Source organism: Pan troglodytes, chromosome 5 (genome assembly GCF_028858775.2).
Source record: "Pan troglodytes isolate AG18354 chromosome 5, NHGRI_mPanTro3-v2.0_pri, whole genome shotgun sequence".
Classification (NCBI taxonomy): Eukaryota; Metazoa; Chordata; class Mammalia; order Primates; family Hominidae; genus Pan; species Pan troglodytes.
This window is the reverse complement of record NC_072403.2, coordinates 177,476,326-177,499,882: the sequence shown is the minus strand read 5'-3', so window position 1 is coordinate 177,499,882 and position 23,557 is coordinate 177,476,326. Positions and strand designations below refer to the sequence as shown.

The following is a 23,557-nucleotide window of genomic DNA, read 5'->3' as shown; positions in this document are numbered from 1 at the left end:
ATTCTAGGTGTTAACTCAGTCCTCGTGAAAGTTGTACCGTGTTCACTGAAGGGTAAAATGAAGTTCAATGTGCATTCTCAAGTCTCACTTTAAAAATAGTGGAATTTATTGTCTGTCTTTTACATTGTTACATTTTAGATGAATGGAACATTTAGTATTCTGTAAACTCTAGTAATCCTTTAATGATATTACTAGAATTCTGAGGTTAGGGAAAATTTTAGTATGGTGATCTTTTCATAGAGCTAAATCAACATACATTCAGTTGCCCCCTTAATCAATTAGAGAAACTGCTTTTTTGGGAGTAGGACTGGATTCCATAGCAGTAACCGTGTAACTCATAGGAACAGCGGAGACATACCTAGGGACAAGCACTGGTAAAACTTAACTTCTGGTGACCGAGGGTAACCGTTTTTAATCCAGTTTGTGCTATTTAGTGAGAGTACCCGTCCTCTCTCCTCACGCATTCCTGGTGCCCTTTTGGGGGACAGTTTCTGTTACATAGCTCCTCAGAAATAAACTAGGAATGCTGTCAAACACTTTTGCTTCAAACATTTTTAGTATCTATGTGTCTCTCATAAATAATGTTGACAGCTTATGCTTGTCTCATTTAGTTTAAAAGTCACAAAGATTGTAATTTCTAGTTTATTCTGAATATTGACTGTTTTATCATTTTTAAATGTAGCCAATGGAATTTAAGTATCATAGAAGCTTGATACATATTATAATATATTAAAAAACACAATAGCAAGATCTTAGGATGGGAAAATTTGGCATTATGTTTACTCTCTGAATATGTATTTATTATCCAACAAAAGTTGAATATATTTTATGCTTTATTTTATTAATTACCCTAAGATAATTTATATTTATAAGATAATACATGGGTATGTCTAAAACATGTATAATAAGTGTTAAAATTCGTTTTGGATTGTGGTGGTATTATGTATTATTACATATGTGATCAAATCAACTATTATAACATTTTGATAGATGTCAAAAAATAAAAAAAAAATTGAAAACTTTTTTCTTAGATACCTATGGCTTAAAACAGCAATAGTTAATATAACTGTTCGTGAATTTTTCTTACTGTTAAATGAAACTAGATTTAGCATAATTTTTATACTTTTCATTTTGAAATAATTTCAGACAAAAGCAAAAGTTGCAAAAATAAAGTTCCCTGTATACCTTTATCCATATTCCCCAAATGTTAATATATTTGCCATTTTTGCTTTGATATACTTTCTCTGTCTCTCTCTTTCTCTGTTACATAGATACTATCTTTCTCCAATCTATATGAGAGTATGTTTCAGATGTAATGTCTCATAACTCCTAAATGATTCGGTTTGTATTTTCTCTAAAAACAAGGACATTATCTTATTTTTTCACTGCATAATTTAAAAATCAAGAAATTAACATTGGTACTGTATTAGCTTGCTAGGGCCACTGTAATAAACATCACAGACTGTGTGGCTTAAACAACAGGAAATTTTTTTCTCACAGTTTTGGAGGCTGGAAGTCCAAGATCAAGGTGTGTTTCTCCTGAAGCCTGTTTTACTTGGTTTGCAGATGGCCGCCTTCTCCCTGTGTCCTCACATGGTTTCTGCTGTCTCTGTGTACATGCCTGTGTCCTAGACTCTTCTTATGAAGACACTAGTCATATGAGATTAGGACCCACGCTTTAAATCTCCTCCTACCATAGTTACCTCTTTAAAGGCCCTATCTCTAAATACAGCTGCATTCTAAGGTACTGGGGCTTAGGCTTTATTTAATACATGAATTTTAAGGGGGCCACAATCTAACCCATCACAAGTACTGTGCTGTTATCTCATCTGCAGACCTCTTGAGTCTCCTTTCATCTGGAACTATTCCTTAGTGTTGTCTCTCATGACCTGGGTATTTTTAAAGTGTATACACCTGTTGTTTTTTAAGGATATTTCTTAATTTGGATTTGTCTGGTGTTTCCTCACAATTATATGAAGGTCTTATTTGTGACAATGAGTTCACATGCGGATGTGTCCTCAGTGCATCCTGTTAGCAGGCATGTGCTTCATCACTGAGCCTATTAACCTTCTGCACTTGAAAGGTCCTGTCTGCAGGTTTCGCCACAGGAACTTACCCCCACTTTCTCACTGACTTCTTTAGAAGAGAGTTTATACGTAAATCTCTATGTCCGTTCATTCTCTCTGTCTCTTTCTGTCTCTACGATACCTAACCTCCAGTCTAATACCACAGAATGCCCTCTAGCCATCTCATTTTCATCTTCGGAACTTTTTTTGTTACAGTGAGAAATTTGGCTCTCACTATTCAGCATCAATCTTATTCCAACTTGTCCCTCTTATTTTTTAAGGAAGCTGTAAGAATTGCTTCCATTAATAAAGTTTTATTATCACAATTTCTCTTAATTCTACCTGAGCTAAGATGCCAAAAAGTACTGATAATTCTGACACCAAAAATTATTTTAATGAGCTATCAGTTGAGAATTTACTGAAGTTCACCTTTAATATTTTAGGAAAGTTTCAGAAACCTTTATTAGCCCTCATTAATACCAGCATTTTATATTGCCGCTTTGTATTACAGCAATTTGATAACAGGGCTGTTTCAAAATGGGATGTGGGAAAAAGTCATTTTGAGTAAGAATATGTGTGAAAGTTAAGAATATGGAAATTGATCATCTTAAAATTTATTCATTTGTCCATGTATCCCTTGAAATGTTGTTGTATACTTTCAAGAATACATAAATTAAGAACTAGACTAGCAGGTTCAAATGCTTTTCTAAGTCACTAATTGTGGTATCATAATAACCTGGATTTAATCATGATTAAACCACACAGAAAAAAAAAAAAAAACTTCTGAAAAGTTTTAAGTTAATAGGCATTCCATTTTTACATTGATTATTTAGTTAAATTATTTAGGGTAAAATTTTGGTAAAATAATTAGTATTAGTTGATATTGGAAATGATTATAATTTTTCTAAACACTTCAAACCCCATCACAACAGTGGTTTTCTCCAACAGTGACAAGTGGTATATGGAGCAGCAGTTCTGTCGAGTAGTCACCCACACTGGACCAAAGCTGGTTACCTTTTCTTTCTCCCATCCAAGTACTAACCAGGCCCGACCCTGCTTAGCTTCCAAGATCAGACGAGATCGGGCGTGTTCAGGGTGGTATGGCTGTAGACACCTTTTCTTTCTGAGATGGAATTTCACTCTTTGTCACCCAGGCTATAGTGCAATTACGTGATCTGGGCTCACTGCAACCTCCGCCTCCCACGTTTAAACAATTCTCCAGCCTCAGGCTCCCCAGTAGCTGGGATTACAGGCATGCGTTACCATGTCTGGCTAATTTTTGTATTTTTAGTAGAGATGGGGTTTCACCACATTGGCCAGGCTATGCTCGAACTCCTGAGGTCAGGTGATCCGCCTGCCTCGGCCTCCCAAAGTGCTGGGATTATAGGTGTGAGCCACCGCACCCTGCCCCATTTTTTAACTGCAGTATATTTTTCTCCTTACTAAAGCTCATAAAAATTATGTTATTTTTGAAGTTTTTCCAACTCAAAAGGAATAAGAGATTTGAGTCCACAGCTTCATAATGATTCCTTCTTCCCTCTTCTCCCTGGCCTTCCAGTCTGATGAAGACTGGTGGCTGGGTTTATTTCAAAACTTTGTTCCAATTCAGAAAGACCAGTTCACATGTCTTCTTTACAATGATATTTTTTGCCTTGTTGAAGAAAGCATCCGTGTAAATAAAAAAATAAAAGAAAATAGCTCCAAATGTATGCTAGTTTCAATAAGATAGCATCTCGTTTCTTTATAGTGGGATCCCTAGAACCTTACCCGCTTGAAAAGGTTGATGCCACCAACTACTGCCAATGACCAAGACCCAAATTCTGGTCATCACTGTGGCACCGAGATGCTTGCGGTTGTTCTTGAGCAATTTTGCTTTGCTGTTTTGAGCATTTTTTTCCCAAGCATCATATGAAAATTAGGAAAAACACCTTGTATTATGCGTTGTCCCAAACAATCACATCTGCGGGTTCCCTACCTTTTCCTGAATGTTCTACTTTCTAGAGAACATACATTAGTAATGATCAAGATCATAAATATGAAAAATCTTTGCGCAGCATGAAGTGCTTTTTAATTGTTGACCGTTATTGTCATTTTAATTGTGTTGATCTTGGGGAATTCAGAGTGTTTCTGCTGTTGAGCAAATCATTGTGTCCCTAATAGAAGCATGTTTTGTACATGAAAATTCTTGTTTCTAATACTGAACATGATAATGTAATGGCATATTTTATTGTGGTCTTGTTTGATTAAGAGCCTATCTAAGAAGCAGGGCACATAGGCCATGTTAACGCTTATTATGTTTTTATTTTTCTTTATTTCATCTTTAGAAATACTTGAATACATTCCTTTTATTGAATTAAAGGGGAACGTCTCTGATTGGCAACATCTCTCTTTCATTTATTGAGCTAACATACTTGGAAGTACTATCAACAGAAAACATCTTTTAAATCCAAGTCAATTAATTTACTCATTTATACTGTGATTTTAAAGAAACCATTTAATATGCCTTAGAAAAGCTAATAGGACAGTAGTATCAGTTACCTCTTTTGCTTAGAAAAATAAATCTTTCAAAACAGATTAGCTCTGTACATTTTGGATAGAAAGACATTTAACATGAAAGGGGCATGAACAAAATTTGCTATTAAAATGAAATTAGTTGGTTAGGGACAAATTGAATAAGTGGTTGAACCTTTATTCATTCCAGAATTCAACCACCAAGTATTGCATATCTTTTTTATACCAGATGGTGGATATAAAGATGACTACGATAAGAACAACTCGTATTTGATATAAGGCTTTATTGTGTGACAGGCATTGTTCTAGACACTTTACATATGAAATCTCTTTTTGTATGTTCTCCCAACAATCCCATGAGTGTGGTTATTATTATCTCCACGTTTTATAAGAAAAAAAATGGATGTATAGCATTTAAATAATTTCCCCAAGGGCACATAGCAAGTATGTGATAGAGCCAGGGTTTGAATGCATGCAGACTGGTCCCCGTGCTCGCTAAGTGTGCTGCCTTCTCTCTGACATCATTCTTCCCTAAGGTCCTGAGGTTGCCTACAGGGAAGACAATTACTACGAAGTGTTTTTACATTTTATATATAAAATATGGATTAGGGTGCATTAGGGTTCTCCAGAGAAACAGAACCAACAGGATACATATATAGATGAATAGATACCCGAGCGAGGTCTTAGGAGGGAAATTGGTTCATATGATTCTGGAAGCTAAAAAGTCCCCCAATAGGCCATCTGCAAGCTGGAGAACCAGGAAAGCCAGTAGCATAGCTCAGTCCAAGTCTGAAAGCCTCACAACCAGGGAAGCTGATGGTGTAACCCTGAGTCAGAGGCCAAAGGCTTGAGAAGCTGGGGTGCAGCTGGTGCAAGTTAAACTCCAAAGGCCAGAGATCCTGGAGATCTGATGTTCAAGGACAGGGTAGGTGTCCCAGCTTTAGAACAGAGAGACACTTTGCCTTCCCTTTGCCTTTCTGTTCTGTCTGGGTCCTCAGCCAGTTGCATGGTGCCCTACTGCATTGGATAAGGGCAGGTCTTCCCTACTCAGTGCACTGATTCCAGTGCCAGTCTCCCAGAAATACCCTCACTGAAACACCCAGAAATCATGCTCTACCTGCTATCCGAGCATCCTCTAACCCAGTCAAGTTGACACTTAGAATTAACCATCACAGACGGTGAGGTTAATTTCGTCAGAAATGAAGGGGGAAAGTTTAGGAAAAAAACCCAAAACTTCATCAATAAAGTAATATAGATGGTAGAGCAAAGATAGGGTTCATGAAAGAGTTTGGAATCGATTAACAGAAAGTTTAACACTTGGGACATACTTCCAAGGAGAATTATGTAAATTAAATTTGTAATTATAGATGATGAACTGTTGCCTTAAGAGTATTGTATATTCCCAAGAAAAGTTTTCTAAGAAATATCAAAAATACATCTTATACCAGTGCATTGAGTCACAAAGTTAACTCCTAAAATTCAACTATCTCCTGTTAGTGGTGACATGATCACACACAGAAACACACACACACACACACACACACACACACACACACCCTTTTCCCTCATCTTGAATTTGAATACTCTTAGATACTAATGAATAACAATTCTTAAACTGAATTTTTGGGGTTACATGAAAATAAAAGTTTAATACTTCTCCAAGTCTACAAGTTTATAGATAACTAATTTCAGCCGAGTTCAGTCTTTTTTTTTCTTCTTTTGGTTATAAGGTTATAAAATTTATAACTGACATGGACATTTGTTCGTTCCACACATAAGCATTAATCACTCCTAGATGCTAGGTACAGATTAAGAATTAATGGACCCTACATCCTAGGTGGTTTCATGTCCTATGTTTATATATTTGAAATATTCCTTGGCACAGACTACAGGACAATTTTCCAGTTTTATTTGACCTTAAAGGTATCATTTCCAAAAGCACCTGCTCTGCAGTAGATGCAGCTCTCCTTCAGCTATGACACTAGGCCCTACACCCTTCCAAATCATTCTTTCCCTACTTTTTGAGTTCTCAATGTGTGTGTAGTAGGATTCAAAACTTAAAATCAAGCAGACATGCATTTTACAACCTGATCTATTACTTTCCAACATTCTGACCTTGGGGAAGTCAGCTTATGTTCTTGAGCCTTAGTTCCCTCAACAGATAAACGGAAACAATACTTATTCCCCAGGATTATTGTTAGGACAAAATGAGATATGTGAATAAATTCTTAGAACAGTGCGTAGTCCATATGAATAAACTCTTAGAACAGTGCATAGTCCATAGTAGACATTCAGTGTTGCATCCTTTGTTTTCACATTAGTCATTATATTTTATGAATTATCATTGCAGCCAATTTTATAAAATTTCAATTCATTGTTAAATATATAGCTGGTTTGTTGTTTCCACAGGCCAAGTTGCTTTTCATTAAAATTTGATTTGCTTCATTTATTTACTGGAAAATAGCAAGGAAGAGCCTATAGAGGTACCTTTTATGTCTGCCCTAAGATGGAACTTCTGAGCTTACAGAGGAAGAGAGAAGTCAGTATTCCTACCTTAGGACACCAGTTGTCTTCTATACGCTGAGGTGCATTTGGGGCACACAGCTGGAGAGTCATTTTTCCAGTGCCCCTACTTTCTCCTGAATTCAGCTGTCTCTTATTTCACAGGAATATAATACACACAAATTTTTTTTTTTAATTTGTTCCCAGTGCTTTCAAATCCACTGAAACACATTAGAGGAAACTATTGTCACCTTTGCAATCCTCAGCATGAAAGAACTCTCTATGGTGCCATAGACAGTAGGTGCTTGGGCCTGTCTTTAAGAAAGTGTTTTAAATACTTCCACCCACGATTAGGTCAAAGATACAACTCTACCGAGAAAGAAACAGAAAGAAATCCTTGTGGTTTTTGTTTTGTTTTGTTTTGTTTTGTTTTTGCATTTTGGTACTGTGGTTTCCATAAACTAGAATAGTTGTGCAAGCATGGTAAGTCACATACCAAATGCTGTATTTTTGCAACAGTGTATTTTAAATCTCTCAATAAGTGTTTTTCATTAGCTCAATTTGTAAAGGGTACTAATATCTATTGATCTTTCCATTCTTAGATTTTTTTTCATGTCATCGTTTACTTGTTTACCTACTCAAATTTCTCTCAAATTATCTCCCTTGTGAGAGACCCTCATGCTCAGATATATGTAATGTTTTCCATGTGCCCCAGGCTTTCAGTGATCTGGGTCCAGGTTTTTGTTTCTGTTAAGTTTTTAGCTTGAAATTCCTGCAATATGTTAGGATAAATTTGGAAACTACAACTACATATGGTTCAGGCTCGATTTCCATATTCTCAATGGATGGAGACTATTTATTTTCTACCCATAGCCCCAAGTAGAGACAAGGCTTCTTTTTTGCTTATGGAGTTCTCAGTTCAGCTCCTCTCCTCATGCAGCCACAGGGAAGTCTCATCCTGCATGGACCTTCCCTTCACATCCGGGAGCCTCAAGCCACACCCTGCGATGGGTCTGTTATTTCTTTAGTCTGCTGCAGCACTGCTGTATGCTATGAAATAAACAGCACAGCATTTCCTTTTTATTGATTTATAATAGTTGTACATATTTTGGGAGTATGTAGAATAGTTGGATACCTGTGACTTTGGTAATCATATCAGTGTGACTGAGGTATCTGTCACCTCAGATATTTATATTTTCTTTGTTTTGAGACCATTATGAATCTTGTAGCTATTTTGAAATACACAATAAATTATTAAGTGTAATTTTCCTAGTGTACTATCAAACAATAGAACATACTCCTTTTATCCAACTGTATTTTTGTACCCCTTAACCAACATTATACACAATGGAACATTATTCAGCCATAAAAAGGAATGAAATCGCATAACTTGCGGCAGCATAGATGAAACTGAAGGTCATTAGGTTAAATAAAATTATCCAGGCACAAAAAGGCAAATATCACATGTCTGACTCACTTATGGGAGCTAAAAAGTAGATCTCATGGCAGTGTAGAGTAGAAGGGTGGTTACAGGTCTCTTATTCAGTGTTCCCCATGTGTATGTGGAGTATGTATTTGATTTTAGGACTTGCTTAGAGAATCAGTTTAATTTGACTAATGATATTATTTAATGCTATTGACAAACATATGGAAAATATGTAGTTTAATAAGTATTTTGTCAATTCGATTTTAAATGTAAATTAAATAGGGGAAAAGAGTGCACAATTTATAATAGTAGAACAATTATTATATCTCAAGCGTTCCCAAAGTTAAACTACTTGTATCTTAAAGAATACCAGTTGGTGTGCAGTAAATGTTTAACAGCAACCTCTCTAAAAACAGAAGGGTCCTGATTTGTGTGTTTCCCCGTTTCTCTGGTGTACATTCCCTCAATATGGACAATTTCAAGCTACCCATGCGCCATAATGAATGCAGAGTTGGGAAGAAATTGCATAATTGGCTCTTGCAAGCCAGTTCGGTGCACCACTGCCACAACAGAAAAGTAGACTCTCTTGTTGATTATCACCAAAATCAAACAAAAGAGCCAAATGATGTGGCAACACAGTGCTGATACCCATCTAAGATAAGGTTGCTGAAAGCGCTGAGAGCTTCACAGTCACTGGCCAGTGCTTTTCCTTAGCCTTTCCCCGTGTTATTCCATTGAACCTTACATTCTTGGCTAAGTACTACAGTGTCCTTAGTCTACAGATGAGATCCTGGGGAACAGAGAATTAAGTGATTTGCCTAAATGTATACAATTAGTAAATGATGGACAAGAGATTTGTTCCAAGTAGATGATTCCAGAGTTTAGATTTCTAAGAGTTGCCCGACCCTAAAGTGACTCTAGGTTTACTATGAACATTAATTACAAATATTAGGGTGTCTCATAGACACAGTCATTTCTAAGTGTAATGAGGGTTATTGTGTAAATAGGCCCCAATAACAACATTCTAAATAATCACTAATTAAATATTTTTGTATGCCAGTTGAATAGGAATGCCGTTTTATAAAATGTGAATGGATGTATTTTTAATGTATGGTAGACATGCTCTTACAGTCCTGTTTCCAGGTTGTCTTTATCGTTTTGTTTTTTGAGCACATATACCTTTTCAATATCCTCGTGCCTAAGACTGATAGGCCATCAAAATATATTTCAGTTTTAGACAAACAGCAGTTTTTTCTGCTAGAATTCTCTTCTATTTGGACAGTGACTCCAAGATTATTTATGCAGTGTTATAGGCAAATAATTTATACAAAATGCACCTAAAAAGACAACATAGTTTTCTACCTTCATGAGTAATTTGCATGAATATGATAAAATCATCTACTAATAATCCTAGATTATATTATTTTCTACTATTCATATTAAAGGTCATTTAGAAAATGGGAAGTAATATAAATTTTCTAAAACTAATTATTTTGTGCTGTGATTTTAATTAATTTTATCTTGTAATTAGTGTTATTTACCTACACTGATTACAAATATAAAAATAAATGACTAAAAATTTTAATTTAAATTTTTACGTATTTTCAATGTATTGATATCAAAAATTGTAAAAATCATAGAAATAAAATTTATTCTAATTTTAGGTCATAAACATATAAAATGACAATAAAAGGAATAACTATCTTGTAGAAGTTTTGTGAGACATGAAGTAATGCATACAAAACACTTAGCATACTGCCTGGCGCAAGTGCTCAATAGAATTAATGACTATAGTAGCAGTTAGTTTACTGCCTAGTATAGTTACTCTTACTAACATCTTTACCATAGAATTGCACTGAATTACAGGTAATACCAATTTACAGTAAATACTGAGTAAATCCTGTGGATTGTTCACTTTCCTAGCAGAATCTACGCTATCATCTCTAAAGTGGAAAGCAAGTGACATTCCATTAAGGTATATGAGGACAATGTGAAAACTTGGGTCTTGATATGTTTTTGGGTAAATGATATTAAATAATTTTTTATTGATTGTTAATACATGGATGGAGCTTTCAGAAAGTTCGTGCACTAGAAGGTCATGTCTTGTCCAGGAAGCAGTCTCCTCTCACAGAGTGGGCCTTGCGCAGCTAGGAAGAGGTGACAGCAGTGTCCAGCCTACGCTTCTAAACCTATCTATGCTCTTTCTCAGCTTTACTAAGGGAGATTATTTTATCAGTTAGAAAAAAAATCACGGTTATGAAGATGATTTCAGAATGTTCATGCGTTTTCGTTTGTGCTACCCACAGATTTGCCGTTTGCAGCAAAATACTTGGTACAGTTGTTCAGTTAATAAATTAGGTATACATGCTTCTTTCACAAAAAGACAAAGATTCCAAATTTGCTAACTTCTTCTAATGACAAATGAAAGTATTTAGAAGATATATTCAGAGAAATAACATTTAATCTGAACCCTCAAGTTGCCAGTGACATTAACACTGAATGAAAAAATAATTGCTTTCCAAAGAAATTCATGCTGTGAAGAGAGCACTTTGAAAACAGATCTTTGCCAGTATTTTCATTGTCACGTGACTTTTTTGCTGAAATTTATGTGTCATGTATACAAATTATGACATCTATACCCTTAAAAAGACAGAGCAGAAACTTTTAAAATAGTTTCACTGAGGTTTATTGATACACGATAATGTACAACTGTTTAAAGTGTACAACTTAGTATACACACATACTCATGAAACCATCAACATAATCAATATAATAAATATAGCCTGAGTAATCCCTTTCTTTTGACCCTTCTCATCTTCAGGTGACCATTGATTTGCTTTCTGTCACTATAAATTGCAGTTTCTAAAATTCTTTTGTATAAAGGGAATTATATAATCTGTATTATTTGGCTTTTTTCACTTAACATAATTTTGTGATTCATTACTGGTGTTGTGTATGTAAACAGTTAATTCCTCTTTATTACTTAGTAGTAGTTTATTGTATGGATATACCATAACTAATTTATTTACTTGTTGATAGATATTTGAGTGATTTCCAGTTTTTGGCTATTACACTAAAGCTACAAACAAACAGTTGGTCTGTGTACAAGCCTTTAAGTGGCCATAGACTTTCATCTCGCTTGGGTAAAGATTTATGTGTGCAGTGGTGGGTAACATGGGAGGGGTCTATAACTGTTTAAGAGACTGCCAAACTGTTTACCAAAGTGATTGTACTCTTACATTCCATAAATCATGGTATGTGTTCCAGTTCTTCTACATTTGTCATCTGTACACCATCTTTGGTGAAGTGTCTTTTTAAGTCTTTTGTCCATCTTTTGTTTGTGGTGGTTTGTTTTCTTATTGATTTTTAGTAGCTCTTTATATATTCTGGATACAAGTCATTTTCATTTATCAGATAGATTATTTGTAAATATTTGCTCGCAGTCTTTGGCTTGTTTTTTCATTCTCTTAATGGTTTCTTTCTAAGAGCAAAAGTTTTAAACTCTGAAGAAGTCCAGTTGATCAATTTATCCTTTTATTATGATGTTTAACATTGTATTGAAGAAATACTTGCCTAACCTAAGGTCATTAAGACATTTCTCCTCTGTTTTTTTTTTCTAGAAGTTTTATAGTTTTAGGTTCTATAGTTAAGTCTATATTCATTTTGAGTAAATATTTGTATATGGTACAAGGTAAGGGTCAAAGTTTTTATTTATTTGTTTATGTATTGCTCTTGGATATTTGGTTGTTGCAGCACCACTTGCTGAATCGACTATCCTTTCCTTATGGCCTCACCTTTGCAGCCTTGCTGAAAATCAACTGACTGTTTGTGTGGTCCTATTTCTGTATTTAGTTCCACTGATCTGTTTGTGCCCCTTGATGCCACTACCACACTGCTTTAGCAATCCCATTACTGGGTATATACCCAAAGGATTATAAATCATGCTGCTATAAAGACACATACACATGTATGTTTATTGCGGCACTATTCACAATAGCAGAGACTTGGAACCAAGCCACATGTCCAACAGTGATAGACTAGATTAAGAAAATGTGGCACATATACACCATGGAATATATGCAGCCATAAAAAATGATGAGTTCATGTCCTTTGTAGGGACATGGATGAAGCTGGAAACCATCATTCTCCGCAAACTATCGCAAGGACAGAAAACCAAACACCGCATGTTCTCACTCATAGGTGGGAATTGAACAATGAGAACACATGGACACAGGAAGGGAAACATCACACACTGGGGCCTGTTGTGGGGAGGGGGGAGGGATAGCATTAGGAGATATACCTAATGTTAAATGACGGGTTGATGGGTGCAGCACACCAACATGGCACATGTATACATATGTAACAAACCTGTACGTTGTGCACATGTACCCTAAAACTTAAAGTATAATAAAAAAAACCTTTATAATAAGTATTGGATTTAGGCAGTATAATTTCTTTACCTTTATTCTTTGTTTTCAGAGTTATTTTGGCTATTCTAGGTCCTTTGAATTTCCATATAAATTATAGAATCAGCTTTTAATTTCCTATAGAAAAGCCTACTGGGATTTTGATTGGGTTGATGTATGAGTAGTTCAGTTGAAAGGGTTGTGTGAAATCTCTAACTATAATTGTGGATTTTTCTATTTGTCTATTTTATTTGCAGTTCTGTCATTGTTTGCTTCATGTATACCAAAACTATCTTATTAGGTAGTGTAATACTTAGGGTTGTTATATCCTTGTGATGACCTGACCCTTTTGTTATTTGAAATGATTTTCTTTATTCCTAGTAATAATCTTTGTTCTGAAATCAACCTAGCCTGTTGTTATTAATAAAGTCGTAACTTTCTTTTGACTGGTATTAAATAGTATATCTTTTCCATCATTTTAATTTTACTCTATGTCTTTATAGTTCAAGTAGAATTCTTGTAAGCAGTATATAGTTGGCTGATACTTTTTTATTCAATCTGACAGTCTTTGACTTCTAATCATGATGTTTAGACCATTCACATTTTATGTTTAGGTGTAAATCCACCATCTTGCCATTTGTTTTCTATGTGTTAAATCTGTTTTTTATTCCCCCTTTTTTTCTCTCTACCTTTAAAATTGAATTTTAATGATTTTGTTTTATGAAGCAGGTTTTAACTGATACAAATCTTCTCCACAAAGAGTTTTCATTGATTTTGAACCCATTTTGGTAATATATAAAAATGTGGCTGATTAGTTTGCAGGGTCAACTGATTGACATAAAGAAAAAAGGAAATGCATTTGAATTTCAACCAAACATATTAGTAGTTGGGAAACAAAAATATAAGTGTAATGTTTAAGAACAGCCAATACAACCTTTTTTTTTTTTTTTTAAGAGAGAGAGAGAGAGAGTGTGTCTCACTCTATCGCCCAGGCTGAAGTGTAGTAGTGCAATCTCAGCTCACTGAAACCTCCACCTCTTGCCTCCCTGGTTCAAATGATTCTCATGCCTCAGCCTCCCCAGTAGCTAGGATTACAGGTGTGTGCCACTGTGCCTGGCTAATTTTTCTGTGTTTTTAGTAGAGACAGGGTTTCGCCATGTTGGCCAGGCTAGTCTTGCTGCCTGCCTCTGCCTCCCAAAGTGCTGGGATTACAGGCATTAGCCACAGCCAGTACAACCTTTATTCCATTTGGATCGACATACTTCTTAAGGAATACTTTTCTCAAATAGTATAACTGAAAATCTAAATACTGAAATAAATTAAAGTGAACCAGCCCTTAGATCATTATCTCCAAAAGTATTAAATAAAGCATTTGATGATTAATAACATTTAAATATAGTACTTTCATTTTAAAATATGTAATTTTTTAGTAAGAACAAAGACTTATTTAGTAAGTAACATATTTAAAAATATACCCACTTAATTTTAATGTTTTTGATTTCTATGTATATAAATAATACATGAACACAGTTTGTATGCACATAATTACTGTGTATTCATTCATTGGGTTTGCATTGCCACAATTTGTTTACTGATAAGGTTTTCACAATCAAACATTTTAGTAACCTCTAGACCAAGAGGACTTTGAGATCACCAAGAAGGAAGCTAAATATTTTTAAATTATGAAATAAAGAAAGTATCTTTACTCTTGACCTATTTAGCTTCATTCTTTTTTTTTTTTTTTTTTTTTTTTGAGATGGAGTTTCACCGTTGTCGCCCAGGCTAGAGTGCAATGGTGCCATCTTGGCTCACTGCAATCACCACCTCCCAGGTTCAAGCGATTCTCCTGTCTCAGCCTCCCAAGTAGCTGAGATACAGGCGTGCACCCAGCTGATTTTTCTATTGTTTAGTAGAGACAGGGTTTTGCCATGTTGGCCAGGCTGGTCTTGAACTCCTGACCTCAGATGATCCACCTACCTGGGTGTCCAAAAGTGCTGGGATTACAAGGGTGAGTGACCTTGCCCAGCCTTCATTTATATTTTTATGTAGACTGGATAGTCTTACCTATAGGTGGTGAACTATCCTTTAGAAAATGTTATTTTAAAAATGCAAGATGTTACAAAAGCTACTCTAGCTTGTCACCACGTTTTCAGTATTAATTTACTTTAGACAGTTCCTAACTAATCTCACCTGTTTAATAATTCACAAGTATAAATATTGACCCGTTCCTTTGGCTCCACTGCAAGTTTTTGTTTTATCTCACATATTAATTTATAATTATCTGTAAAACATTTGCACACAGATACAGATACACAAGATTTCAACTTAACAGGATGGCAAAATGTACCTATCCATTTTCGATTAATGTAATTACCAATTTATATACTTACTCTGTAGACACAGTCTATGACTGACGAATGCAAACCTGTGTTACTCATTTGAGTTCATTGCTGGAACACCAATAACACCCCAAATTCAGTCCTGTTAAGAATAGTAAAAATATACAGTCAAGACTAAAAACCAGAGAAGGTAATGATGATAAAACCTTCCCAAGGAAGATGAATTTGATGTGCAGGTGAAATGCAATAATTAAAGGTTTTGTTGTAACAGATTGAGAAATACCTTAGATCTTATGATGATCTTTAAAAGTACAAATATTCATTTTCTGATAATAAAATGTGTTTAATTTTTATTTAAAAATGCAGAAATACAGACCATTTTAAGGAAGACAAATGCCAAGTAATCTCATTACCCAGAGATAATGTCTGATGAAAATTTGTAAAGCAGAGATACCATTTTTTAAAAAAATCATTTCTTTTGAATCTGCAAAGTCATGTCTGCACATCCCAGTGCATATGGAAATACGGATAATAATAAATCCACTTTGGTTTTAATTCTAGTTCTGATTCTTTAATACCAAATTCTGAACTTCTGTGACAAAACAGTTTAAATATTCTTTTAATTTTGGGTTTTTTTTTTGGATTTGCCTTCCAGATGTATCATAGAATTCGCCACTCAGAGTGCATTTACCGGGTAACGATGGAAAAGCTGTCCTACCATAGCATTTGTACTTCGGAAGAGTGGCAAGGCCTCATGCAATTCACCCTTCCCGTGCGTCTCTGCAAAGAAATTGAGTTGTAAGTATGTTGCTCTGTCAGTTTCTTCAGGAACCATTTTTAATTGAATTGAACTTAAAGTGAGACAGATTATAGAATTCGAGTCACAATTATTATACACATATTACATGTAGAGTTTCATGTGTTGCCATTGTCTGCTTCTGAAGTGATTCCAGATATTATGATAGGATTTGGAAATAAAGGCCAGATCTCATTACCTTAAAAAAGAAAATCTGAACTCAGTTTTGAAATGAGTTAACCTAAATGTTAGCATTTCTCATTAGTCTGTTGCATACTTTATACCGTTTAATATTTAACACTCATAATGGCATTTAACATAAGATATCAAACAGTTCTCATTTCCATATAAATTTAAACTTCCAAATTAAATTCAAGAATTTTGTCATAGTTTGACTCTCATACTGTATTTTTTAATCCTATGTTAATATATTTAAGTTACTAGAGGGTAGGGCCTATGATAATTTGTATGTTTATTGTGAGTGTAAGCCAACACTATCTACATAGGAAACCTTCAGAAGTGACTTAGAGCTAATATTTGCCTTACAATTGAAATTATAGTATATATTATACCATACTGTTTATTCAAGTCTAATGTTGGTAACTAAATTAGCAAATGAAAAATAGGTAATAACTCTGGTGTTTATATTAGTGAAATTGTTATCTCAGTTAAAATAGGAGATAGAACAGTTTCAACTCCAAAAATACTTCTGAAAGGGCTTTTCCCCCCTTTTCTATGATTGTATATTTATCTAATATTTGTAATATACCTTTTCGTACTTTTTATTTCTCTGACAACAAATGAAGCATCATTTTTAAGCAGATTAATAGAAAATCAATAACTCAAATATTGGACTAGATTTCTAAGGCAATATGTTTAATTTCTTCCTGGAAATCTCTCAGTAACAGCTCTGTGGCTAAGAAGGCAGGAAAAGGGATGGCTGAGCTCCCAGTGTCTTTTTAGCTCCTTGGTACAAACAAGTTAAATGCTTTTCTTTACTTACTGTGTTTATTCTAATTACATTTAGTGATAAACTGCCCTTTTAAAATTTCAGATTCCACTTTGACATTGGTCCTTTTGAAAACATGTGGCCTGGAATTTTTGTCTACATGGTTCATCGGTCCTGTGGGACATCCTGGTATGAATGACTTTAAAATTTACTTTTTGAAATATTGGGTGACATAACCTCTTCCTCCTTCTACATATATGCCTCACCACGATCTTTGTTTGTAATTATTTTTAAATATTGCATGTATAAATTACTTTTTTTCCTAAATATTCCAATAAAAAAGGGCTGAGATTATTATACAAATATGCAGCCTTTTCAGATTCTCTGTAGGGGCTCTAGCAACATGGTTGTAGCCTGGTTAAAAAATCTAAAAAGCTTTCGTAAAAACAGAGGCTAGAGTTTCTTTTGGCTGTGTAACTGAAAGAGACAGGGGTTACTACTGACAAGAATTTTATACAGCTAATAAACATATGAAAAAAATCTCATCATCACTGGTCATTAGAGAAATGCAAATCAAAACCACAATGAGACACCATCTCATGCCAGTTAGAATGGCGATCATTAGTCAGGAAACAACAGATGCTGGAGAGGATGTGGAGAAATAGGAATGCTTTTACACTGTTGGTGGGAATGTAAATTAGTTCAACCATTGTAGAAAACGGTATGGTGATTCCTCAAGGATCTAGAACTAGAAATACCATTTGACGTAGCAATCCCATTACTAGGTATATACCCAAAGGATTATAAATCACTCTACTATAAAGACATGTGCACACATATGTTTATTGTGGCACTGTTCATAATAGCAAAGACTTGGAACCAACCCAAATGCCCATCAATGATAGACTGGATAAAGAAAATGTGGCACATACACACCATGGAATACTATGCAGCCATAAAAAAGGATGAGTTCATGTCCTTTGCAGGGACATGGATGAAGCTGGAAACCATCATTCTCAGCATATTAACACAAGAACAGAAAACCAAACACAACATGTTCTCTCTTATAAGTGGAAGTTGAACAGTGAGAACATATGGACACAGGGAGGGGAACATCACACACTGGGGCCTGTTGGGGGATGGGAGGCTAAGGGAGGGATAGCATTAGGAGAAATAGCAAATGTAGATGAAGGGTTGATGGCTGCAGCAAGCCATCATGGCACGTGTATACCTATGTAACAAACCTGCACGTTCTGCACGTGGACCCCAGAACTTAAAGTATAATAATAATAATAATAATAATAATAAATGTTTAGAACACCACGTGTAAATTTAGCATCAACTTTCAACCTAACGTCATATATCTATTAGAATAGATCGAAAAGAAACATGTCTTCTTATTCAAAGTGTGATACTTTGTCAGTAATTTGATTATGGCACCATTTCATTGCAGATCTTTTCCCCACCCACTTTGGCCTGTCCTAGAGGCCTTTCCTGACTTTATATCTGATCCTTTTCAGTGTAAACACACAATATTTAAATGCAAAGAATAGTTTTCTTTTGCTCTTTTTTACTCATTTAGGAATTAAATGTCTTATAGAGCCTCTTAGTTTCTCTAGAACTAAATTGTCATTCTTCTTGAAGCCTGTGTCTTTTCTATCTGTGACTTTTTGTAAATTAGTGTTTCAAAAGGATGAGCATAGGATACCTAACTCCAGTTAATTCTCAGAATGCAGTTGAGAGTTTGACCAGTTGGAATTCTTAAAATGCCATACCTTATACTTCAAAGACATTTGAAAATTTTCAGTGGAGAAAAACACAGGTTACATTTTTTTAAAGTTTTTATGAATTCTTGGCCTCCCTGGTATTTTAGAAAGCCTTGTTTTATATATGCTTTTGTTTTAAGCTGTCTCAAGTCTATTTTGAGAGTTTGTAGGGTCTTAAATAAGTACATAATATAAAAAATATAAAAATATAGTATAACTATATGTAATAAAATATACATCATATTATTTTATATACTATGTCAGTATTTGGATATGTTCATTTGTGACTTAATAATTTGAGTGTATAATAAACCTTAATACTTTGGAATTACTTTGAAAGTATAGTAACTCTAGAAAAGTCTCATGATATACATATTTGCAGTTTGCAAGTCTGAATATTCTTTTTGGAAAATATTAGCTCAAAATACCCTTTAGCAAGATGGTGCTGTGTTGTTGTCTTTTGAGCACTGTGGGGTTTAGGAAATGAACGTAAAACTAAAGAAGATCATGAGGGCTGGTGATGGGTGACTGTGTACTAATACTGATATTTTTTCGCTGGTGGGACAGTTACTATATCACAACAGATACCATAAAAGAGTCTTTATCCTCTTACTTCTTTTTGGCTAGAGAACTGGAAAGGAACTGGTGAATGAGTTTCCAGTGCTCATGGATTTAGACAGGGTAGAAATCTTTAGAGTTGCAAATGTATAAGGGTACAGACATATGTGTACCTAAACTAGGGAGTTCTCCTACAACATAGTGATTCTCTACTGGTTTCAGTCATAACAATTTCTTTTCCATGCAGCTTTGAGCTTGAAAAGTTGTGTCGTTTTATTATGTCTGTGAAGAAGAACTATCGGCGGGTTCCTTATCACAACTGGAAGCATGCGGTCACTGTAGCACACTGCATGTATGCCATACTTCAGAACAATCACACGCTTTTCACAGACCTTGAGGTGGGTGTGCACTCTTTACCGCTGTTTCTCGTAACCTCAGTGGATTTAATACTGTGTGTCAGGAGCACATTGATGACATGGATTTGTGACATGTTATTCCAAGACAAATTTTGGCTTAATAAATCAATAGTAGCACATTTTTAGACTCCTGTACCCAAACATTTAGCATATTATTTTGTATAAGAAATGTAGATAAAAGAAATTTTAACTTCATCAAAATATCCCCCAAGGAAATACTAATTTTGTAGTCTGTCTTACCTGTTAAAGCTTAAATGTTCTGAAGGGATATAAACAGTGAATTTTATTCGTTGCTTATATGCCCTGGATAATGTAGACGTATCCTGCCTATTTGAGAACCTAGAGCATTCAATACTGTGAAGACATAAGTGTTTTTGACCTCCTCTAGCATAAGGAAACTAAAGGATCTGAAATGTTTAATTAATTTGCCTGACTTTAAATACCCAGAGTTAGTGACATATCCAAAGCTTTCGTAATCTCAGAGTTAGAATTGGAGATGGCCACTTCCATTCATCAACCACAGTCAAAGTCCCTTACTTGAAAGCCAGGCTAAATGCTTAGTGACTCCTGGCCACAAAGGATGCTGAATCTACATCTGGACAATCCCGACTTTGAAGGATATCCCTCCCTCTGACCACATTGATCCTGGTAGTGTCTACTCACACCTTAGAGGGTCTCCTTTCTCTCCTCTGTAAAAACTGGTATCATCTTTCAGGGGACCTATGACTGTCCAGAGAAAGGAGCTGTCATCTTTGTGATAAATAAATTGTGCTTTTCTCAAGTTCACGTTTAAACTAGAATCTAGTACTTGTGAAGGTCCATCCTATCCTTTTCCATCCTGTTGGACCAAATTCACAATCTGAGTGGAAAACTCGAAGGATGCATTCTAGGAAAAAAATAGTAGCATTTTAAGAAAGAATAAAAAATTATCCTCTAGTTTTTGTTGCTTTTGTTAAAACAATCTTTAGTTCAAGTGGAGTTTAGCCTGATCAGTAATTTATTATTCATCACCTCCCCGCGAAAGATCCAGATGAAATCTCTCCTTTTTTCATTTGTTTGTCTTAACAAAGTCCTTTTCTATTGAACCCCATACTGTTGAGACTTTCAGCATTTTCTCCATTCTGTTCCTTTTAAGAAAGCAATTTCATTGTCTTGTTTTGCCATTTTGCCATACCTTGTGAGTTTAAGAACTATAGAAATTATACTTTCAAGTTGCATTGTAATTTATATTCAAAAAAATTGAAAATTTAACAATAAGTGAGAAAAACTTTGTTGATACATGTTGACTCTCATTTAAGTTCCTAATTCATTTCTGGAATTATATCATTACATTTTCCCAAAACATCAGATCATTTTGGCTGAAAAATAATCCCCAAAATGACATATGTAAATATTTAAAACATATTTTATAAAGAAGAAATTTAATCTCTAAAAGAACTATTAGAAGTTATCATTTGATCTTGTTAAAGGGAAATGCTTAACAAGGGTGATTCTTTATACATTATTTTCAGATGTATGATTCTGGCACACCTTTAATAAAACTACTGAAAGTCACATGAATTTTAAAAATGAGTTTAAAAACTGGAAAGATGATAACTTTTACGTATTGTGCAAGATTGTAAAACTCTTGAGATTTCTTATCAGGTACATCATGATGACACAGCAGCATATAACATGGAAACCACCCCAAAACAAAATGATACTAACAACATAATTAATTCAGTTATCTTAAGAATGCCAGGCAAGTATGATTGTTAACATGATACTTCATGGGGTTAGGGGTTACTGGCGAGATTTCCCTTCCAATTATGTGGCGGGAAAAACCAGTTCAGCATTATCAGGATAAAGAAGCAGGCATATCGCTAAAAATGTACCTGTGAGAACTTCTGCTGACTCCCATCGCAGCACCCCCATCTGTCTGCATCTGCCCTCAGCAGGCTCTGCCTTGCACACTTCCTTAAACCTTCACACTCCTCTCCAGAGCTGACCCTTCTGCTTTATCGTATCTGTCGCCTCCACCTCTTTGAGAACACTGCCTATCAGTGCTGCCCACTCTTCTCTCTCCTCCATTATCATGCTTTCACCCCTCTTTTCTGGATCATTGCCATCTGCATGTACGCATGCAGTTTTTTACTTCCGTCTTAGAATATGCTCCAATCTGCCGCTCTTCTCAGCTCCCTCCCTGTTACTTTGCTCTTCTTTGCAGTAAACCCCATGTAAGCATTACCCTATTGACTGTTTCAAAATCCTCTCCTCGCATTCTTTCTGAGAACAACTCTGATCAAGCTTCTGACCTTAACACCCTAGAAAATGCCCTGCTCCAGGTCACCAGTGACCCACACCTTGCGAGATCCGAGGGTTAGTGCTCAGTGTCTTCAATTGAATCCCGGGACATTCGGCACTCTTGGTTTTCCTGCGAATGCACCAGCTGTTCCTCCGTTGGGGTTTTTTGTTTGTTTGTTTTTGTTTTGTTGTTGTTTTTTTTTTTCTTAATCCTTCTCTTTCCTCAGACTTAGACCATGCAGTCTGTTCCCCCTTTTCAGGTATAATTTGTCTTTCAAAATAAAAATTGTGATTGTGATTGTTACTAACACATTGAGTCAATATTCTTTAAACACTTCAATCTTTTCAAGCAATGTTTGGCATAACCTGAATTCCACTCAAAATCCCTTCATGAGAGAATAGAAACTGTCATATGAAATGTGTTGTAATAGGATTTAACCTATAGAGTTCTTTCTTCCCTTCAATTTTTATCAAGTATTTAATTTATCAAGTATTTAATTGCTGGATGATTTATTTTAGAATTGGGAGTACTTGAGAGCTTTGACCTTGACCCTCCTCCGACCTCAAACTACACCCTTGGTGAGCTCAGCCAGTCATGTGGCCTTAAACGCCACATGGGCACTGACAGTTTCATTTCTCTAGCAAAGGCCTATCTCCAGGCCTTGAGGCTTCAGTAGCTGCTACCTGTCAAAACAAAATCTCCACTTGTCAAATCTCCACTTGACTATCAAGTAGACTCCTTCGCCTCAGTCTAAATGTGAGCTCCTGACCTCCCTCCTCAAACCCATTCCACCTGCAGTCCTTCCATATCAGTTGATGGTAATCATTGCAGCCTCTAAGGCCAAAACATTTGAGGTCATACTTGACCCCTCCTCATGTCCTTTCTTTTCACACTCTGACAGTCAAAAAATCCTGTTGGTTCTGCCTGCAAAACGCATCCAGACTTTAATCACCCCATAGACGCTTTCATTGTTATTATCCTGGTCTAAAGCTCTATTACATTTTGCCTCAATTACTTTAGAAACCTCCTCACTGATCTCTCATCCTCCTGGAGTCTGTTTTCCACACAGTTGCCAGAATAATCTTGTAAATATATAAGCAAGATGGTAACACTGCTCTGCTAAAAACCGTGTAATAATATTCCCCAGATCACTGAGAATATAAGCCTTTTATGATGACTGCTTCCCCTGCCCTCGACCCCACTGGCCACCGTCCTGATCCTCCGAGTCTCAGGGCACACTCGCCTTCAAGTTTATGTTGTTACTGCTCCCCTGCCCTGCGTGCTCTTCTCCCACACTGCGCTTGCCGCTCTCCTTACCCTGTTTCAGGTCTTTGCTCACACCTGGCCTTTTCATGAGGTGTGCCTGCCCAGTTTATTTCATACTCAGCCTGGCTTTCTCTAATTTCCTTTAGCCTGCTCTGCCTTTTTTTCTATATATTTGCCATTTTTACATGCGATATGATTTACCTGTCATATTTATTGTTTATAATAGCAATAGCATTGTTAGAATTTAACATTGAATAGATTTTACTGAAACT

General features: G+C 35.5%; 1 protein-coding gene across 9 annotated transcripts in view; it reads left to right on the top strand.

Moving 5' to 3' along the window:
• The window catches only part of PDE10A (phosphodiesterase 10A), a 338,418-nt gene that overhangs the window by 253,797 nt on the left and 61,064 nt on the right, over positions 1-23,557 (top strand). For 6 of the 9 annotated variants that reach the window (XR_010158247.1, XM_518849.7, XM_063813652.1 and 3 more), the window contains 3 exons: positions 15,906-16,048; positions 17,101-17,184; positions 19,567-19,717. Coding sequence is in view for 7 of the 9 variants with exons in the window: in XM_518849.7 (XP_518849.4) it covers positions 15,906-16,048; positions 17,101-17,184; positions 19,567-19,717 (378 nt within the window). In the remaining 2 variants the exon portion in view is untranslated. The other 3 variants (XR_008548732.2, XM_016956602.4, XM_054686478.2) reach the window with 2 other exon arrangements.